General features: G+C 39.3%; 1 protein-coding gene across 1 annotated transcript; it reads right to left on the reverse strand.

Moving 5' to 3' along the window:
• Positions 1-2,199: 2,199 nt before the first annotated feature.
• LOC137047501 (tripartite motif-containing protein 16-like) lies at positions 2,200-14,291 on the reverse strand. The gene is made up of 6 exons (XM_067425236.1): positions 13,647-14,291; positions 13,255-13,350; positions 12,943-13,176; positions 7,296-7,455; positions 3,627-3,662; positions 2,200-3,420 (listed from the first exon to the last, which is right to left on the reverse strand). Exons 1-6 carry the CDS (start codon positions 14,217-14,219, stop codon positions 2,888-2,890), a joined length of 1,632 nt encoding a protein of 543 aa, XP_067281337.1. The 5' UTR covers positions 14,220-14,291; the 3' UTR covers positions 2,200-2,887.
• Between the last annotated feature and the right edge of the window lie 4,380 nt (positions 14,292-18,671).

Genomic DNA, 18,671 nt, shown 5'->3' on the forward strand with positions numbered 1-18,671 from the left:
GGTGAGTTTCCAGACCAAATCCTAATGTGGGTCTGGTTTGTCCGGCTAACCTCAAGTATGAATGTATTACTATTACTATGAGCATCTTAAATTACCCTTGTATACATCTATATCACAAAAATATTCCATTGCTTAAACTTAGCAAATATACCTTCTATATTCAGTTGTTTTGTTTTTGTTTTGTTGTTGTTTTTCCTCTCTATTTGTTATCGTTTTGTTTTTCTGTCCACTACACGTGTATGTATGTCTATGATCACTTGCATTGTATAATTTACTATAAAGGTCCTTCTCAAAAAATTAGCATATGTGTTAAACGTTCATTATTTTCCATAATGTAATGATAAAAATTAAACTTTCATATATTTTAGATTCATTGCACACCAACTGAAATATTTCAGGTCTTTTATTGTTTTAATACTGATGACTTGTTAATTTGCCATTTTTTTCCCTCTAATAATAATAATAAAGATATTTTTTAAACAAGATATGGATTTTGACATATCGTATATCTGAATGAATGAAATTATTTTATTTTGAGCAATATATAAGGACACATAACAAAGGCAATAAAGAAGCATTCTGATTAGTCTGTACAACTAGTTAAATTCATCATACTTTGACATCACGATTCCAACTGTTGCTCTAAAAAGGAGTGGGTAGAAGACAACTTATTTAAACCCACCCCGGTTACAATTAAACAGGAAAAACAACAACGCTTCCTTAATTATTGACATTATCCAACATTCAATTACAATTTAATATATATATTCTTATGAGAAAAAACATTAAAAAGATGTGTTGTAAAAAGCTTTAAATAAAAATGGTACCGTATTAAATTTAACTAGGTCATATAGTTTTAATCATTTTGATTGATCAGTGTGTTCAAGGTATTCAGCCTTGTGTATGGTACGTCTAGCCCTTTTTTGTAAGATAAATAGTGATTGTATTAAGTTAGTATAATTATTTCCCCATGCTTCAACGCAGTAAGTTAAGTACAGTAGAATCAGGGAACAGTACAAGGTACGGAGTGTATTCTCATCAAGGACCAGTTTGGCTTTATTTATAATCACCAAACCTTTGGAGACTTCAGATTTTATGGGTCTGATGTGAGTTTTCCAAGTTGGTTTATTGTCTATTATGACTCCTAAACATTTTATTTCAGAGATATTTTCAATTTGTATCCCATCAATCTCAGTCATCTTATCCATATTTTTCTTATAATTACCAAATAATATAGCTTTAGTTTTATCTAAGTTTAAGGATAATTTATTGCTATCCACAATAAATATTTTAAACAATCAAAAGATTTGACATTACAATTTTGTGGTTTTTGAAAGAAGTCTCGTGCCAAAAAAACTATAATCTTGTGACACTGACCACAATTAAGTATTAATTAAATACACATAACTAAATAATTGGTAATGATGAAAGTTATAAGTAAAACATTTGAGATTTAAACCAATGCAATTATGATTTCAAAGAGTATAGGATAAATGCAGGTTGATTGGGACACTTTTTCCCCAGTCATTACAATTGACATAACATTTTCTGATTCATATTTAAACAGTAGGGTTGTTACGATTCGTTTAACAACGATTCGATTCATATCACGATTTGAAGTTGTCGATACGATTTAAGGACGATATTGATTCATTTAGAACGATATGATCCGAAACGATTCAGTGACTTGAAATCAATTCAGTAACTTTTTAGCCAAAAATTTAAATCAGTGTGACTGTTTTATTTCAACCGAATCGAATCGTTGTTAAAACGAATCGTTACACCCCTATTAAAAGGTAGTCTTTTTGCGGTCTAATATTAATTTAACAGACTGAACTTACCTCATAATCATCGGCTGAATCCATCGCTCTTAGAAATGAAGTTTAGAGGTAAATTATTCCAGGATTATTCCTCACCATGTCTCAAAAACGATGTAAAGCACATGCACTAATCTTGATGTGTTTATTCGAGGTGATGTGGGCATTGACTGTTCGCATGGATCGCAGTGGTCGTAGCTGCAGATAATCAAGATGCTCACAAACAACTGACATCTCTCTTTTCAAACAGAATACATAAACACAGAATATTTGTTTTCGATTTACATAATTTAAAACCTGACATTTCAAAAAAAAAATTAGACGTCATGTTTGTGTGACAAATATTCACTAAGTTGCATTTCATTTTCTGAAGAGAATCACATTGGTTTTTAAATCACAGATTTATTTATTTTATTTAGCAAAAAGCACATGTTTTTATTGTAGGTTTACATAAGGTAGACACTTAACAGATTATAATAATTTAAAACGCTTGCCTGAATGATAAAATTCAAAAGTTATTTGAGTCTCTTTGGCACTGGTAAGAAAAATAATGTAGGTGGTCGCACCAGCGTGATCTTTGACCTCTTGGTGTTAATGTATTTCCTAATGTGGCTTCTGTAGCCTGTATTTCTAACCATGTATCCTCTTTTCTGAAGTTGTTCTCCTGTTGTTTTCAGAGAGAGCTCTGCTGACCTTTAGTAAAGAAATTAATTAAGTTCATTAAAGTTTGCTGTGGATTCTTGGTTGCAAACGATTGTATAATCAGTACACAAATTCAACTGTTCTTTCAATTGAAGAAAAAGATGCTGAGATATTTCTAATTCCACATTCTTAGTTTCATAAGGATTGCCAGCATGATGCACTTCATTGATTATTTCCTTTTCTAACTGCCTACAGTAAAATACCATTTTTCAGTTTCCAGTACTTTAATATAATTAGGAGAATCAGCTAGTGCATAGATAGTACACTTTATTAATTAAAAAGCATTAAATCAGTATTTTATACTTAATGTAATGAATGAGTGAATGTAAGTATTATGGGTAGAATATCTCTAAGTCTATTCTGATTGATCAACACAGTTTCACTGATGATCCAGGACCAACCCCAATCCCAGGATAGAGCGGTTGTGTGAATGTGGTCTGGACCGTGTGGATGAGGATCATTGTGTCTTCAGAGACGCTGTAGAAGGACAGAGTTCCTGCATTGGGATCCACATACACTCCTACTCTACGGCTGATGGGCTTTACTTGAAGTTCAGTCTCTATGTTATTGTGTCTGAATGAGTAACTGGAGGAAGAGCAGATCAAACTCCAGGACTGATTATTAGATCCGAACACACACTCTTTCCCCCCTCCCTTCCTGCTGATGCTCTTATATGACACTGATATTAACACACCAAACATTTCACCACTCCTCTCAACCTCCCAGTAAGAGCGTCCACACACTCTCTCTCTACACAACACCTGACGATTATATCCATCAAATCTGTCTGGATGATCAGGATACGGCTGCTCTGTGAGAGTGAATGTAACCACTCTGTTCTTCTCAGACAGACGGAGGAGTTTGTTCACTGCGTTCAGATCCAGAGTGGACTGATGGCAGTCTGATGGAGAGAAAAACACACCAGAATCAGAAATGATGAATCTGATCTTTTAATGTAGCTGTCCAATATATCGGCAGTGTCTCAGTGCAGTTAATCATCATTTACACGATCAACTCTAAAACTCTTCTGTCATGTTTTATTTATCCTTCTACAGGAATAACATGATCGCACTCAAAGTTTTTCTGCTTCTTTTCTTTGTGACTTACATTGTAGGAAGTCGTTCCTGGTCCTGGGAACAATGTCTGTGGAAATCAACAGACATGAAGAGTGTGATTATCAGGTGAAGAGAAAATGATCCCTGCATCCGTTCCTAAGACATTTCTAATATGATCTTCTACAGTATTGTTCAAAATAATAGCAGTACAATGTGACTAACCAGAATAATCAAGGTTTTTAGTATATTTTTTATTGCTACGTGGCAAACAAGTTACCAGTAGGTTCAGTAGATTGTCAGAAAACAAACAAGACCCAGCATTCATGATATGCACGCTCTTAAGGCTGTGCAATTGGGCAATGAGTTGAATTAGTTGAAAGGGGTGTGTTCAAAAAAATAGCAGTGTGGCATTCAATCACTGAGGTCATCAATTTTGTGAAGAAACAGGTGTGAATCAGGTGGCCCCTATTTAAGGATGAAGCCAACCCTTGTTGAACATGCATTTGAAAGCTGAGGAAAATGGGTCGTTCAATACATTGTTCAGAAGAACAGCGTACTTTGATTAAAAAATCTGGATCCCTTCTGCCTTTCATTGCAAAGACCCTTGAGCGAGTTGTGTTCAATCAACTCTCTATGTTTCTTGAACGGGACAACCTCCTAGACAACAACCAATCCGGCTTCAAAAGCGGCCATTCGACTGAGACTGCCTTGCTTTCGGTAATTGAGGCACTGAGTCTGGCAAAAGCAGCTTCCAAATCCTCAGTGCTCATTCTGCTGGATCTGTCTGCTGCTTTTGACACAGTTAACCACCAGATCCTCCTGTCAACACTTAAGAGGACGGGGATCTCAGGATCTGCTCTCCAGTGGTTCAGGTCTTACCTCTCTGGTAGGTCCTACAGGGTGTCATGGAGAGGTGAAGTGTCTAAGTCTCATAATCTAGCTTCTGGGGTTCCACAGGGCTCAGTCCTTGGACCACTTCTCTTCTCCATCTACATGTCATCATTAGGTTCTGTCATTCAGAAACACGGCTTCTCCTATCACTGCTATGCGGATGACACTCAACTCTACTTCTCATTTCAACCAGATGATCCTACAGTCAGTGTTCGTATCGCTGCCTGTCTGACAGACATTTCTGACTGGATGAACGAGCATCATCTTAAACTCAATCTTGCAAAGACAGAATTACTTGTTTTCTCAACCAACCCAGCACTTCATCAAAATTTCTCCATTCAGCTTGGTTCATCGACCATAACTCCATCAAGGACAGCAAGAAACCTTGGAGTTGTGATTGATGACCAGTTAAACTTCACTGACCACATTACTGCAACAGCCCGGTCCTGCAGATTTGCTTTATACAACATTAGAAAGATTAGACCCTTCCTATCAGAACAGGCTGCACAACTCCTGGTTCAAGCTCTTGTTCTCTCCAGACTGGATTATTGTAATGCTCTTCTGGCTGGGCTTCCAGCATGCACTATCAAACCCTTGCAGCTGATCCAGAATGCAGCGGCGAGAGTGGTCTTTAATGAGCCGAAGAGAGCGCATGTTACGCCTCTCTTCATCAAACTGCACTGGTTGCCAATGGCTGCTCGCATCAAATTCAAGGAACTAGTTATCGCCTACAAAACAACCTCTGGCTCTGCACCAATATACCTAAATTCACTTGCTCAGACTTACACACCCTCCAGAAGCTTGCGTTCTGCGAGCGAGCGGCGCCTCGTGGTTCCATCCCAAAGAGGCATGAAATCGCTCTCACGGACATTTTCCTGGACCGTTCCCACCTGGTGGAATGACCTGCCGATCTCAATTCGTGCTGCCGAGTCTGTAGCCATTCTTAAAAAACATCTTAAGACACATCTTTTCCATTTGCACTTGACCAATACAGAATAGCACTTACTGATCACCACAGCAACGACCAAAAGCGCACACTCCTGGATCATATCTACGTCTCTCATCCGGATTTGTGCCTTCAGGCGGGTATGTTACATAGTTATCATAACTATCAGAATCCAGTGTTCTGTATATTGCGTACGTGAGTTTTTGTTGTAGATGGCTATTGCTGCGCGTTTAGCTAGAATACAAAACCAACCCATTGGGCCACTGAATCTACATTAACGACAACAGCTGGGGCAACAGCCTTAGTCCTAATGGGTTGTAGCTATCTTAGCTATCAAAATCCAGTGTTCGGCACTTTGCGGACGTGAGTTTTTGTTGTAGATGTCTGTCTTTAAAAAAAAAAAAAAAAAAAAAAAAAAAAATTGTTGTGTATTGTGCTAATTAATTGAGATTTCTTACAGCTCTTACAGGTTTTTGGCCTTGTCTGTTCCATTGCTTCTATTACTCTCCCCTTTTTTGTAAGTCGCTTTGGATAAAAGCGTCTGGTAAATGATTAAATGTAAATGTAAATGTAAAAAGTTGATTAGAGAGGGGAAAACCTATAAAGAGGTTCAAAAAATGATAGGCTGTTCAGCTAAAATGATCTCCAATGCCTTAAAATGGAGAGCAAAACCAGAGAGACGTGGAAGAAACCGGAAGACAACCATCAAAATGGATAGAAGAATAACCAGAATGGCAAAGGCTCAGCCAATGATCACCTCCAGGATGATCAAAGACAGTCTGGAGTTACCTGTAAGTACTGTGACAGTTAGAAGACGTCTGTGTGAAGCTAATCTATTTTCAAGAATCCCCCACAAAGTCCCTCTGTTAAAAAAAAGGCATGTGCAGAAGAGGTTACAATTTGCCAAAGAACACATCAACTGGCCTAAAGAGAAATGGAGGAACATTTTGTGGACTGATGAGAGTAAAATTGTTCTTTTTGGGTCCAAGGGCCACAGGCAGTTTGTGAGACGACCCCCAAACTCTGAATTCAAGCCACAGTACACAGTGAAGACAGTGAAGCATGGAGGTGCAAGCATCATGATATGGGCATGTTTCTCCTACTATGGTGTTGGGCCTATTTATCGCATACCAGGGATCATGGATCAGTTTGCACATGTTAAAATACTTGAAGAGGTCATGTTGCCCTATGCTGAAGAGGACATGCCCTTGAAATGGTTGTTTCAACAAGACAATGACCCAAAACACACTAGTAAACGGGCAAAGTCTTGGTTCCAAACCAACAAAATTAATGTTATGGAGTGGCCAGCCCAATCTCCAGACCTTAATCCAATTGAGAACTTGTGGGGTGATATCAAAAAGGCTGTTTCTGAAGCAAAACCAAGAAATGTGAATGAATTGTGGAATGTTGTTAAAGAATCATGGAGTGGAATAACAGCTGAGAGGTGCCACAAGTTGGTTGACTCCATGCCACACAGATGTCAAGCAGTTTTAAAAAACTGTGGTCATACAACTAAATATTAGTTTAGTGATTCACAGGATTGCTAAATCCCAGAAAAAAAAAAAAAATGTTTGTACAAAATAGTTTTGAGTTTGTACAGTCAAAGGTAGACACTGCTATTTTTTTGAACACACCCCTTTCAACTAATTGCCCAATTGCACAGCCTTAAGAGCGTGCATATCATGAATGCTGGGTATTGTTTGTTTTCTGAGAATCTACTGAACCTACTGGTAACTTGTTTGCCACGTAGCAATAAAAAATATACTAAAAACCTTGATTATTCTGGTTAGTCACATTGTACTGCTATTATTTTGAACAATACTGTACATGATATGAGATGATGGAGGATGATTTCTGAGAGCAGATGAATCTCCAGGACTTAACCTCTGTCAGAGATCTTCTTCAGCTCCTCTTTGCAGAAATCCTCCAGTTTGTCTCTCAGCTGACGGACAGATTCTCTCACTCCATCAAAAGAGGAGAGAGAACTGAAGGGATTGTCATTGACGTCTGTAGATTCAGGAGGAGCTGAGAGAGACTGGAAACTCTACAGGAAACAGAAATCAAAGCTCATCACCTCCACACTTCAGCCAATAACCTGCACTACTGTCAGATTTGATCTTTAGTAACTCTCCTCAATCCAGCACTTTCACAGCACAAGTTCTACTGTTTGACACTTATACTATATGTAAACTTTCTAGGAAAATAATTGGATGATCAAACATCTTGCAATAAAATGCCAGGTTTGAGTAGATTTGATAAGGAAAAGCAGCAAGGAAATGAGTATTGACCATTATATACAGTACACAGCATAAATGAGTACACCTTAAACCTTAAAGGGGTGGATCCGTGGTGTTTTTCTAGGCTTGGTTTTGTTTACGGGGCGCAGTATAACATGTCTTAATACTGTACAGTATTTTTCTTATATTTGACCTTTATTCCACAGGTTGTCCAGAAACGCCACGCCCCTTCCCATTACGGGCAGAAGTCACATCTGCGGTGTAAATAATGGAGTCAATATTGCCATACTAATTTAAAGCAGCACTAGGTAACTTTTCAACCTTCATAATATATTTTTTAAGACTCTTGTGATGATACATAGACTTACAATAGGTTGAATGACACGTCTGCCATAGCCTGATGGGGTCTGTATCGTTTTTAATCGTACTTTTAAACTTCAGGTTTCAGGTAGTAACCCGAGAACAAAAAGAACTACAAAATTCGACTGCTTTACGGCATATACGTCACTTCCACCAACACCCAAATTCAGACGTGCAAGCCCAACTTTGTTCGTCGGATAATATAGTCATGTCCGAAGCAGCACAGACAATAAGAGGAAACGAAAAAATGATGGGATTAAAGGCAGGACGAGGATCAAGATGTGACCAGCGTTTGCTCGTCGGCGTGAGCTAAAGGAGGCGTGCCCGACCGATGCTGTCCTGCTTGTTACGGTGAGCTACCACTCAAACATTGAACTGAAGGATCATATAGATTCTGTAAAACGCTAACCAATAGACTACTATAATGACACTGGCTTGTAAACGTGAGCATCGTGATTATTTGGCGTTTGAAAAAAATAAAACCCATGAAATGATATTCATATGACCTGCTGAAACATATGCCACTGACTGTAACGTTACCTGGGATGAAGACATTTCACACGCGCCGCCAGAAGAACACCTGCATGTGAACTCCTCCTGCAGTGTTCAGGGGAACTGTTAGTGCTGCACCGACCCGCGGGACGCTTTTATGAAGTTATTTGGCCCGCACTGCACCACTGTATATATTTTTACAACCCGCCGCGCACCCGCGACCATTAAATAGACTTACGGGGTCCGCGGGTTATGAGACGACCCACGCATCACTAGTTCAGGGCTATCAGGGTTGTCATGTCAACAAATGCACGCGCGATGGCATCGCCTGTTGTAGGATTACAGAGCTTACGACAGTAGTTGAGGACATTATTTTTTCCAAACTGTAGGGGGACCCCGAGAGCAAAAGTAGCCAAGTGCGGCTTTAAGCCCGAATCAGACTCAGATTGCGGGGATGGATGGTCAAGCAGAACCTCTGCATGCAAGGCTTTTAATGGACGTTAGTGTATGGTAAGTATTTTTGTAGTGTCAATGTTGTTAATTATCTTTTCATACTCTGTTTGTATCTATAACGGGGATCGCCAACTGGCGGACTCCGGTCCGGATCTGGACCGCGAGATGCATCCATCCAGACCGCGAAGCCTTTTGACGTAATGAAATAACTAAATGCCAAATGCGATTTTAAAAATAAATGAATAAATACCGTATTTTCCGGACTATAAGTCGCACTTTTTTTCATAGTTTGGCTGGTCCTGCGACTTATAGTCAGGTGCGACTTATATATCAAATTTAATTCATACTGACTGACAAGAATAAACATATAGCCGCGAGAATGCGCTCTATGCTGCTCCTGTAGCCTAATATTTACTTATACACAACAACTTAGAAAGACTGAACACAAACAAAATGCTCCCATAAAGAAAATCTTATTCTGCAAAATACAAACAGCATGTAGTAAAATATGCAGCGGAGAACGATTCTCACAGCGTTCGCCTCTCCCGGCAGAGAGTTCAAGCCTCTGTGGACTCGTTCCTTCAGCTCTGGCCATCTTGCTTACAGTCCGCAAGTAGATTTCTTTTTCTTCTTCATCACAATTAAAGTAACCTCTGCTTTTCGCCAGTCCCTTACAAGTTTCTCACTCACTTCAAACTTTCTTTCTTCTGCTCGGGTTATGCAGTGAAGCGGGCACGAGCGAGTGCACGCGAGCAGGTGGTCGCATGCGCGCGCGGGTGCTTGCGTGCTCGCATGCGCGCGGCTCCAGCTCTGCCCTAATGCGACTTATAGTCCAGTGCGACTTATATATGTTTTTTTCCGCGTCATGACGCATTTTTTGACTGATGCGACTTATACTCCGGAGCGACTTATAGTCCGGAAAATACGGTAATCACATTTATATGACGCAGCTCAGTAGAACTGTTTTTTCCTATGTTGCCACGGTTGCGTTGACAGTTAAAGGGGTCGCTCACCGGACGGTCAGCTCAGCTCCGCGTGCGTCTCAGGTATCTCACACCGGACGCACACATACGCACGAGCTCAGTTTTGAATCGACTTCTGACAGAAGAACTGCACGATGGGTGTATCTTGTAGCACAGGGTGAAATAAGTATGTATGTACATGGACGATTTGAGGGAAATAAAATATATTTAATAATTTATGCAGCTCGTGGCGTGTCCGTTTTTATTTCGGCTCCCATGTTAACGGGTGAGTTTGCACACCGTTCCGTCTTTAAGTTCAACTCAGCTCAGCCTTTTGAAATGTTATTTGAGGTCATTTACGTTTTTCTGGATTTAAAGGAACAGGTAAAATAAAGAGAAAATGTTTCTTGCACTTTTTAATTTTTCCAACACTGGTGGCACTTTATTTGTACCTGTTTGTGTTTCTGGATGATATTGCTAATTATTTTTTACCAGTGCAATTTGAAGCACAGAGAGAGTAGTGCTGAAGATAGCCTACACTTAAATAGGTAGAGACTATACATGTGAATGAACATTATGTTATGAGATTTCCGTTTTGTTTTTTAACCAGGAGGGTTTGTGTTCATTGATTGTTACTGTTAATCTCAGTTCAGCAGAAAAAGCACTCAGTTGCTAGTAATGTTGAAATGAATGTATTTTCAGTGCAGATTTAGAGATGAAGGTTTTTTTTCATTCATCATATTTTTGTCAGACATGGCTACTGGTTGAATTAGATATTTTGTACCAACGCAACTTAAACAGAACAACCTCAAAATGAGATACATTTATTAAAGGATTACCTATTGCTTTAACAATATGAAAAGCCATGTTTATCTATATGAGAACATACTATATTTTGTTCAATAAAGACACTTTTTTTTAATCTACACTAATTTCTTTAGTCTGGCAAAAAGACATCAATTCATATTTTTAGGTATATAAATGTCCGGACCTCGGCCGGTGAGGAAGGTTTATTTACTGGACCCCAAGCAATTTAAGTTGAAGACCCCTGGTCTATAACATGCGTCATATTTATGATATTTTAAAAAGACCCTATTAATTGTATGCACTATTTTAATAAAGGATATAAATATAAAATAGGCTACAATGGGGCTAAATGCACACCCTAAGAAAAATGTGCTTTTAATCATGTCTCAGGTCATACTTGTGCAAAAAAATCAATTTAGCAAAGTTTGCAATTTTCTGTATAAAATAATTAATTATTGTTCAGTAAAATAATAAAATGTTAATATAAAAATATTTCTCAAATACAGAAACTATTTTTAAGTAAATGATCTGAAAACACTGAATGGATGAGATCCCGTAATAATTTAATAAAGTTTTACAGTAGTAACAACTAAATGTTAGCCTATAATTATTATCATATTTTTATCATGCCTTTTACCCCATGCCATACTTTTACATGTTCTGTTATTGAAAAAAACGTTGTGTATGATTTACAAAAATCCTAAATATCTTTGCCTCAAAATGAATTCAATAATTTAAATGATTCTAATTTGCTAATCATTTAAATCTACAATGTTTAATCTACATCTCAAAAGAAATCAAATTAGCGCTGAATCAACTTTTTGGAAGTATAATTACAGCAACTGTATTTACAGTATTGTAAAAGGTTTGTTATTTATTCTCTATATTAAGATGATACTCAAACCCCTTATAGTGCCCCTTTTATTTTGGTTTGGGCCACTGCCCCTCAAAATGTCTGTGCAAGGCCCTGATGCTGTGCACTGTATAACTTTAGAGCAGTTAGTTCACACCGCAAGTCTTAATGCTCAATTCTGATGTTTTGCTCAGATCTGATTTTTTGTTTGGCTGTTCACATTACCTTTTAAAATGTGGCCTAAATCTGATTCCAGTGTGAACTGTTTGAGGTTTCAAACTAACCCGCATGTGCAAAAGAACGATATCAATGACATCAGACACAGCACGCTGTTGCACTAAAGTTCGGGAGGTTATAGAGGAAGTAAGCATTTTCACCTTTATTTAAAAATGTTTGTGTAATGGAAGCCATAACATTAATGAGCAGGTGCTGAAGAGGAGAAGAACGAAAAGAAAGAGAGCAAAATTGGTTATTTTGGCCTTTTGTCCCCATTCATCCATTTCGTGTGCTTTCAAAAACGGAGCGGTTACGGTAGGATCCTTCTAGTTTAGCTTGAGTTGAAGTATCTCCCCATATCCTGATCAGGTCTAACACCTCACTCTCCCTCCATTGACTCGCTCCATCGCTGTTCTCCATATCTAGTCAAGTTTTTAATGTTACTGTCTGTGTCTGTTGTGTCTAGAGCTAACTCGCCGGCACATAATTGTGACAAATGTCGGCATAGATTGACGTAAAAGTCACATCTAATCCCCCTTGGTTGTTCATACTGCAGCCATATTTGAAAAAATCAGATCTGGGTCTGATTCAGGAGCACATATGTATGTGGTCTAAATCTGATTTGAAAAAATCAGATCTGGGCTAGATTTGAGTGTTCACACTACCTCTGAAGAAGTCTGACCTGGTCACTTGACCCCAAAAAAAATCAGATTTGGGCCACTTTTGCCTGCAGTGTGAACGGGGCCTTAGTGGCTCTGAAATTCACAAAGACTCTTAGGATAATCCCAAGGTCAGTTTTTGTGTGTTAAATATCCTGAAGCATAGCTAATAAATAGCCTCACTTTCTGTTTGAGGAATTCAGTCAAATGCAATAATGTGTTCATTAAAATTACCCAAAAAGGTTTCAGGAGGTTCAAAGATTATCTGATTTTGGTAAACAAAAGATTGATAAAAATTAGTGAAGTTTTGAACTGTTGCTGTCTGAAAGATCAATATTATTTTTCAGAAATATGTCTCCTAAAAGATTTCCAGAGCTAAACTGCATTTGAGAATATAATAACCCAACACACAGATCAACACTTCAGTCAACGGCTCATTCTGCTCTCATGAAATGTTTCTCTGTGAGTCTCTCGTTCTTCTTGATCTGTTACCTGCAGGAAATGGACGTGATCCTGTGTGTGTGAAAGCTGCTCCAGCTCAGCGTCTCTCCTCCTCAGATCATTGATCTCCTGCTCCAGTCGCTCCAGTCGTCCTTCAGCTCGACTCACTGCAGTCTTTTCCTGATCTCTGATCCGCTGTGTGGCCTCAGAGCGGCTTCTCTCAATGGAGCGGATGAGCTCAGTGAAGATCCTCTCACTGTCCTCCACTGCTGTCTGTGCCGAGCGCTGTTAGGACACACATCACAATCACACAGTGGCTTCAGTGAGTCCTGACTGAGACTTCTCAAACCTCTCCAGACTCACCTTTTGAGCCTTCACAGCCTCTCTCAGCTGCTGACGATCTTTCTCTCTCTGCTGGATTTTCTCCTGGAACAATTTCTGCGTCTCTTTCAGCTGCTTCTGCAGCACAAACCAATGACAGATGTCACATTAAATCATCATGTGAAGAGTTTAATCCAGTAACAGTAGAATTAATAACCAATGGCTGTAGTTTCAAACTCCTAAAGAGATGACTGACCAGTTGCCAGCATAATTTCATCAGTGTCTATTAGATTTATATTTATCCATTTGGCAGACGCTTTTATCCAAAGCGACTTACATTGCATTTTTTAAGATACACATTTTACATTTTTGTCAATTCTTGCTTTCCCTGGGAATCAAACCCATGACCTTGCTCTACCGTCTAACGTTCATACCTGTTTCTCTGTCCTCTCAGCTGCGGCTGATACAGTGTCGTGGTTTTTATGTCCGTCCATCGTACACAGCACACATATAAACTTCTGGTCAGTGCGGCAGAAAACCTCAAGGACTTTATCATGTGTTTGGCAGATCATTTCCTGCAGTCGTCCAGTGGCATCGGTCACTTTATGTGGCTTACGTGAGTGAAATTCCTCATGACGGTCAAAATGAGTCTGACAGTAAGACTCCAGACACATCAGACAGGACTTGACGGCTTTGTGTTTTCTTCCAGTACAGACGTCACACTGCACTTCTCCAGCTCCAGCGTAACAGTCATCAGGAAGTTTAGTCTTCTTCAGTTTCTCCACCACTTCAGCCAGCATGGTGTTTTTAGCTAAAGCAGGTCTTGGACTGAAGGTCTGTCTGCACTGAGGGCAGCTGTAGACTCTCTTCTCATCCTCCTGATCCCAGCATCCTTTAATACAGATCTTACAGTAACTGTGTCCACAGGAAGTGGTCACTGGATCCTGCAGGAGATCCAGACACACTGGACACATGAACTCATCCTGAGAAAATCTGGCTTCTGCCATTTTACTGCGTGAAGACAGAGACACAAACACACCACAGCTCACACACACACTTCAGTTTCAGTTTCTCTGAACTCATGTGCTTCCCGTTTCCTGGTTCTGTGTTTGAGTGACGTGTGCAAACGTCTGATCATAAAGTCACAGATCATAAAATGTCCACTAGATGTCAGTCTCAGACACGTCTATGCAGGGCTGTAGGGGGTTTAAACAGTTCCTGACTCGATTTATCTACAGTGTGTCATTGTATGACTGTCCTCAGAACACACACACACACACACACACACACACACACACATATATATATATATATATATATATATTTATTGGCATGAATGTAAAAATACAATATTGCCAAAGCGAATAACATAAATAATAATACATATTAACATAAATAATAATAATTGATGGTAATAATACAGAAAATCTTACAACACAGTATAACATAACTTGAACTTAAATAAACGGTGTAACAAATTAGAACATTTGATACCACAGTGTTTTAACATATATATATACACACACTAGGACAGTAGGGACACACACTCACCTGCTGTCTCTCAGGCTGTGGCACACACACACGTATCTCGCAGCCAGTGTGGCTGTCTGTCCCTCTCCTAGTATTATATTTATTTTTTCTATTTCAGTCATGGCTGTAAAGTTATTTATTAATGTATTAAATTTATTAAAGTAGAGGTCTCTTATAGAAATTTGTGTTTGTGTGTATATATATATATATATATATATATATATATATATATATATATATATATATATATATATATATATATATACACACACACACACATGCATACATAGTATATGGTCTGGATCCAGCCGACTGCAGTAAACCTCGGGATAAACAGAGAGACTAACATTAGTGTGGATGGCACTTTTCTTATGATGTAACGAGTACATCAGGTGCTATGGGAAGTGTTCCCGGTTCCGGCTGACCTAGTTAATGCAGCCTAACAATCAGATCTACACCCAATAGAGCATCTTTGGGATGTGGTGGAAAAAGAGCTTCGTGCCCTGGATGTGCATCCCACAAATCTCCATCAACTGCAAGATGCTCTCCTATCAATATGGGCCAACATTTCTAAAGCATCTTGTTGAATCAATGCCGCGTAGAATTTCTGAATTTCTGGCAGTTCTGAAGGCGAAAGGGGGTCAAACACAGTATTAGTGTGGTGTTCCTAATAATCCTTTAGGTGAGTGAATGTAAAGATGATTATTATTATTATGAGAAATTGACTCTGTTTAGTACTTTAATGCTTCACCAAACTTAGCTCAGGCCTTCTGAATGGTCTGACTCACTTGTATCTTTTCTAAATGGTCAGAATTACTTTCCCAAAAAATCCCATTGATTTGCATTATCTGATCAGTGAGGGCCGTAATGATTAGTGCTGTCCACTAGGGGGCGACAGGATCATAAGGGTGCGTCTCAATCCAAGTTCAAGTTCAAGTTCAAGAGTTTTATTTAATCAGGCAAGCATTAATCCGCTCCCCTGGTCAGTCGTCAGGGCACTGATAAGGGAGTCAGTCAGCCCATTGACTTCTGAACTAGGGAGCTGATTCAGACGCACGCTAAGGGTGCTTCTCAATATCCCTCCTCGTTTCCTCGCTCCTCCGTCCTCCATCCTATGACCCGGAAACCGATGTAGCTCAGCCATCTTGTAGGAGATCTCAATTCTCTAATTGCACCTCAAGGAGGCGAGGAGTGAGGAGCTTCCTGAGGAGTCATGAGCGAGGATACACAGGAGTATCCTTTGCGGAAGTGTTTTATCGACTAAACGTGACGCAAGCATTAATTCTCCTCCCCTTCACATCGAGCCACAGTTTATTAATCATTACTATTATGTTTATATGTACAAGACACAAATGTTTGTCAAATAACAACACCTGACAGATGCAGAATTATATCAAAGCACAAGTAAATGAAAGAAACAAATAGAAACTAATATTATACAATGAATAAAAAGCAGTTAATACTGGAATTTTTTGTTAATAATAACTGGTTATATTGATTAAAATATGGACCTTTATCACTCATTTTGGCGCCCCTATGGACGATCAGCGCCTCTAGCATTTGCCTATTCTGCCTATGCCACGGGCCGGCCCTGATAGAAATGCAACTTAAGATTCATCTTAAGGTAGTTGCTGTACAGCTTGTATAACAGTATAGATGTATTGTCCTCTAAAAAGAACTCTACATACAGCCATTAACGTCTAAACAGAGTGTAACATCCACCAGCTCTGTGATGTCATCATGAAGGATTGGGAGAGGATGAATATAGAAACCTATGCAGCTCTGGTGAATTTCAAGTCCGTGGGGGTTCATACAGTGCATAATAATCGTACTCACAAAAAATATTGACAGTTTCTGTACAATTGAGTACAGAATTGAGTAAAAGCCTTGTTCTTTGGCTTCAGGTTTGAGTAAAAGCCTTGTTCTTTGGCTTCAGGTTTGAGTAAAAGCCTTGTTCTCTGGCTTCAGGTTTGAGTAAAAGCCTTGTTCTCTGGCTTCAGGATTGAGTGAAAGCCTTGTTCTTTGGCTTCAGGTTTGAGTAAAAGCCTTGTTCTTTGGCTTCAGGTTTGAGTAAAAGCCTTGTTCTCTGGCTTCAGGTTTGAGTAAAAGCCTTGTTCTCTGGCTTCAGGATTGAGTGAAAGCCTTGTTCTTTGGCTTCAGGTTTGAGTAAAAGCCTTGTTCTCCGGCTTCAGGTTTGAGTAAAAGCCTTGTTCTCCGGCTTCAGGTTTGAGTAAAAGCCTTGTTCTCTGGCTTCAGGTTTGAGTAAAAGCCTTGTTCTCTGGCTTCAGGTTTGAGTAAAAGCCTTGTTCTTTGGCTTCAGGTTTGAGTAAAAGCCTTGTTCTCTGGCTTCAGGTTTGAGTAAAAGCCTTGTTCTTTGGCTTCAGGATTGAGTGAAAGCCTTGTTCTTTGGCTTCAGGTTTGAGTAAAAGCCTTGTTCTCTGGCTTCAGGTTTGAGTAAAAGCCTTGTTCTCCGGCTTCAGGATTGAGTAAAAGCCTTGTTCTCTGGCTTCAGGTTTGAGTAAAATCCTTGTTCTCCGGCTTCAGGTTTGAGTAAAAGCCTTGTTCTCTGGCTTCAGGATTGAGTAAAAGCCTTGTTCTCTGGCTTCAGGTTTGAGTAAAAGCCTTGTTCTCTGGCTTCGGGATTGAGTAAAAGCCTTGTTCTCTGGCTTCAGGATTGAGTAAAAGCCTTGTTCTCTGTGTTCAGGTTTGAGTAAAAGCCTTGTTCTCCGGCTTCAGGATTGAGTAAAAGCCTTGTTGCCTAGCTTCAGGATTGAGTAAAAGCCTTGTTCTCTGGCTTCAGGTTTGAGTAAAAGCCTTGTTCTCTGGCTTCAGGATTGAGTAAAAGCCTTGTTCTCTGGGTTCAGGTTTGAGTAAAAGCCTTGTTCTCCGGCTTCAGGATTGAGTAAAAGCCTTGTTGCCTAGCTTCAGGATTGAGTAAAAGCCTTGTTCTCTGGCTTCAGGTTTGAGTAAAAGCCTTGTTCTCTGGCTTCAGGATTGAGTAAAAGCCTTGTTCTCCGGCTTCAGGATTGAGTAAAAGCCTTGTTCCCTAGCTTCAGGATTAAGTAAAAGCCTTGTTCTCTGGCTTCAGGTTTGAGTAAAATCCTTGTTTTCTAGCTTCAGGATTGAGTAAAAGCCTTGTTCTCTGGCTTTAGGATTGAGTAAAAGCCTTGTTCTCTGGCTTCAGGTTTGAGTAAATGCCTTGTTCTTTGGCTTTAGGATTGAGGAAAAACCTTGTTCTATGGATTAAGGTTTGCAAAAAAACAATTTCAGACACCTTGCAGGAGCAGTGGCTAATGGACCGTGGGTGGAGAAGACGGGCAAAGATTTTGATGTAACTTTGCTTACTATGTAATTGTGCCATTTCATTGTGTTCAGCGGACACTATATAGGGTTGTCAACATCACATCTGAGTAACTGTATATTACTTTTCAGCCATTTCCAGTTCAGTCAGATGGACAGAGCTGTGGGATATTCATGCTTATGGTAAATTTTTTTAGTCTAAAAAACATTTTTTCTTGTTTGTCCTAAATCTCCGTAATCATTATTTTTCTCTTTAACATTATGCCCTCTGCATCTGTACTGCCATGTTTCACTTTTTGGATGCAAGTTGTAGTTCATGCAAAGTATGTATCGAAGAATGTTAAAAAACAAACAATGCAAGACTCCAATATTACATGTATATTACAGACTGACATACCATCTATTCGGAAGTGGTGGTGTCTCCAGATTCTGGAGAAATTCTCGATCGCAAGGTAGGACAATTAAAACATTGCTTGCAATGTCTGCTTTACAATTATGCTACATTAAAAGTACCATACTTTTGAATAGGCATGGGCAGAACTTAGGGCAGCGCTTTGCCTTCTGGACAGAGGAGGCAGAACTGATGGCAGGCACCCTACCACCTATTTACAGGATTTATCGACCCCAAA

This window comes from Pseudorasbora parva, chromosome 2 (genome assembly GCF_024679245.1).
Source record: "Pseudorasbora parva isolate DD20220531a chromosome 2, ASM2467924v1, whole genome shotgun sequence".
NCBI lineage: Eukaryota > Metazoa > Chordata > Actinopteri > Cypriniformes > Gobionidae > Pseudorasbora > Pseudorasbora parva.

Excerpts from the sequence above, each read along its gene's own strand:
- LOC137047501 (XM_067425236.1), bottom strand. The coding sequence starts at position 14,219 with ATGGCAGAAGCCAGATTTTCTCAGGATGAGTTCATGTGTCCAGTGTGT. Across the intron at positions 13,351-13,646 it reads CTGAGAGGACAGAGAAACAG|AAGCAGCTGAAAGAGACGCA; the intron begins GTATGAACGTTA and ends TTTGTGCTGCAG. Across the intron at positions 7,456-12,942 it reads ATCACGTCCATTTCCTGCAG|AGTTTCCAGTCTCTCTCAGC; the intron begins GTAACAGATCAA and ends TGTTTCCTGTAG.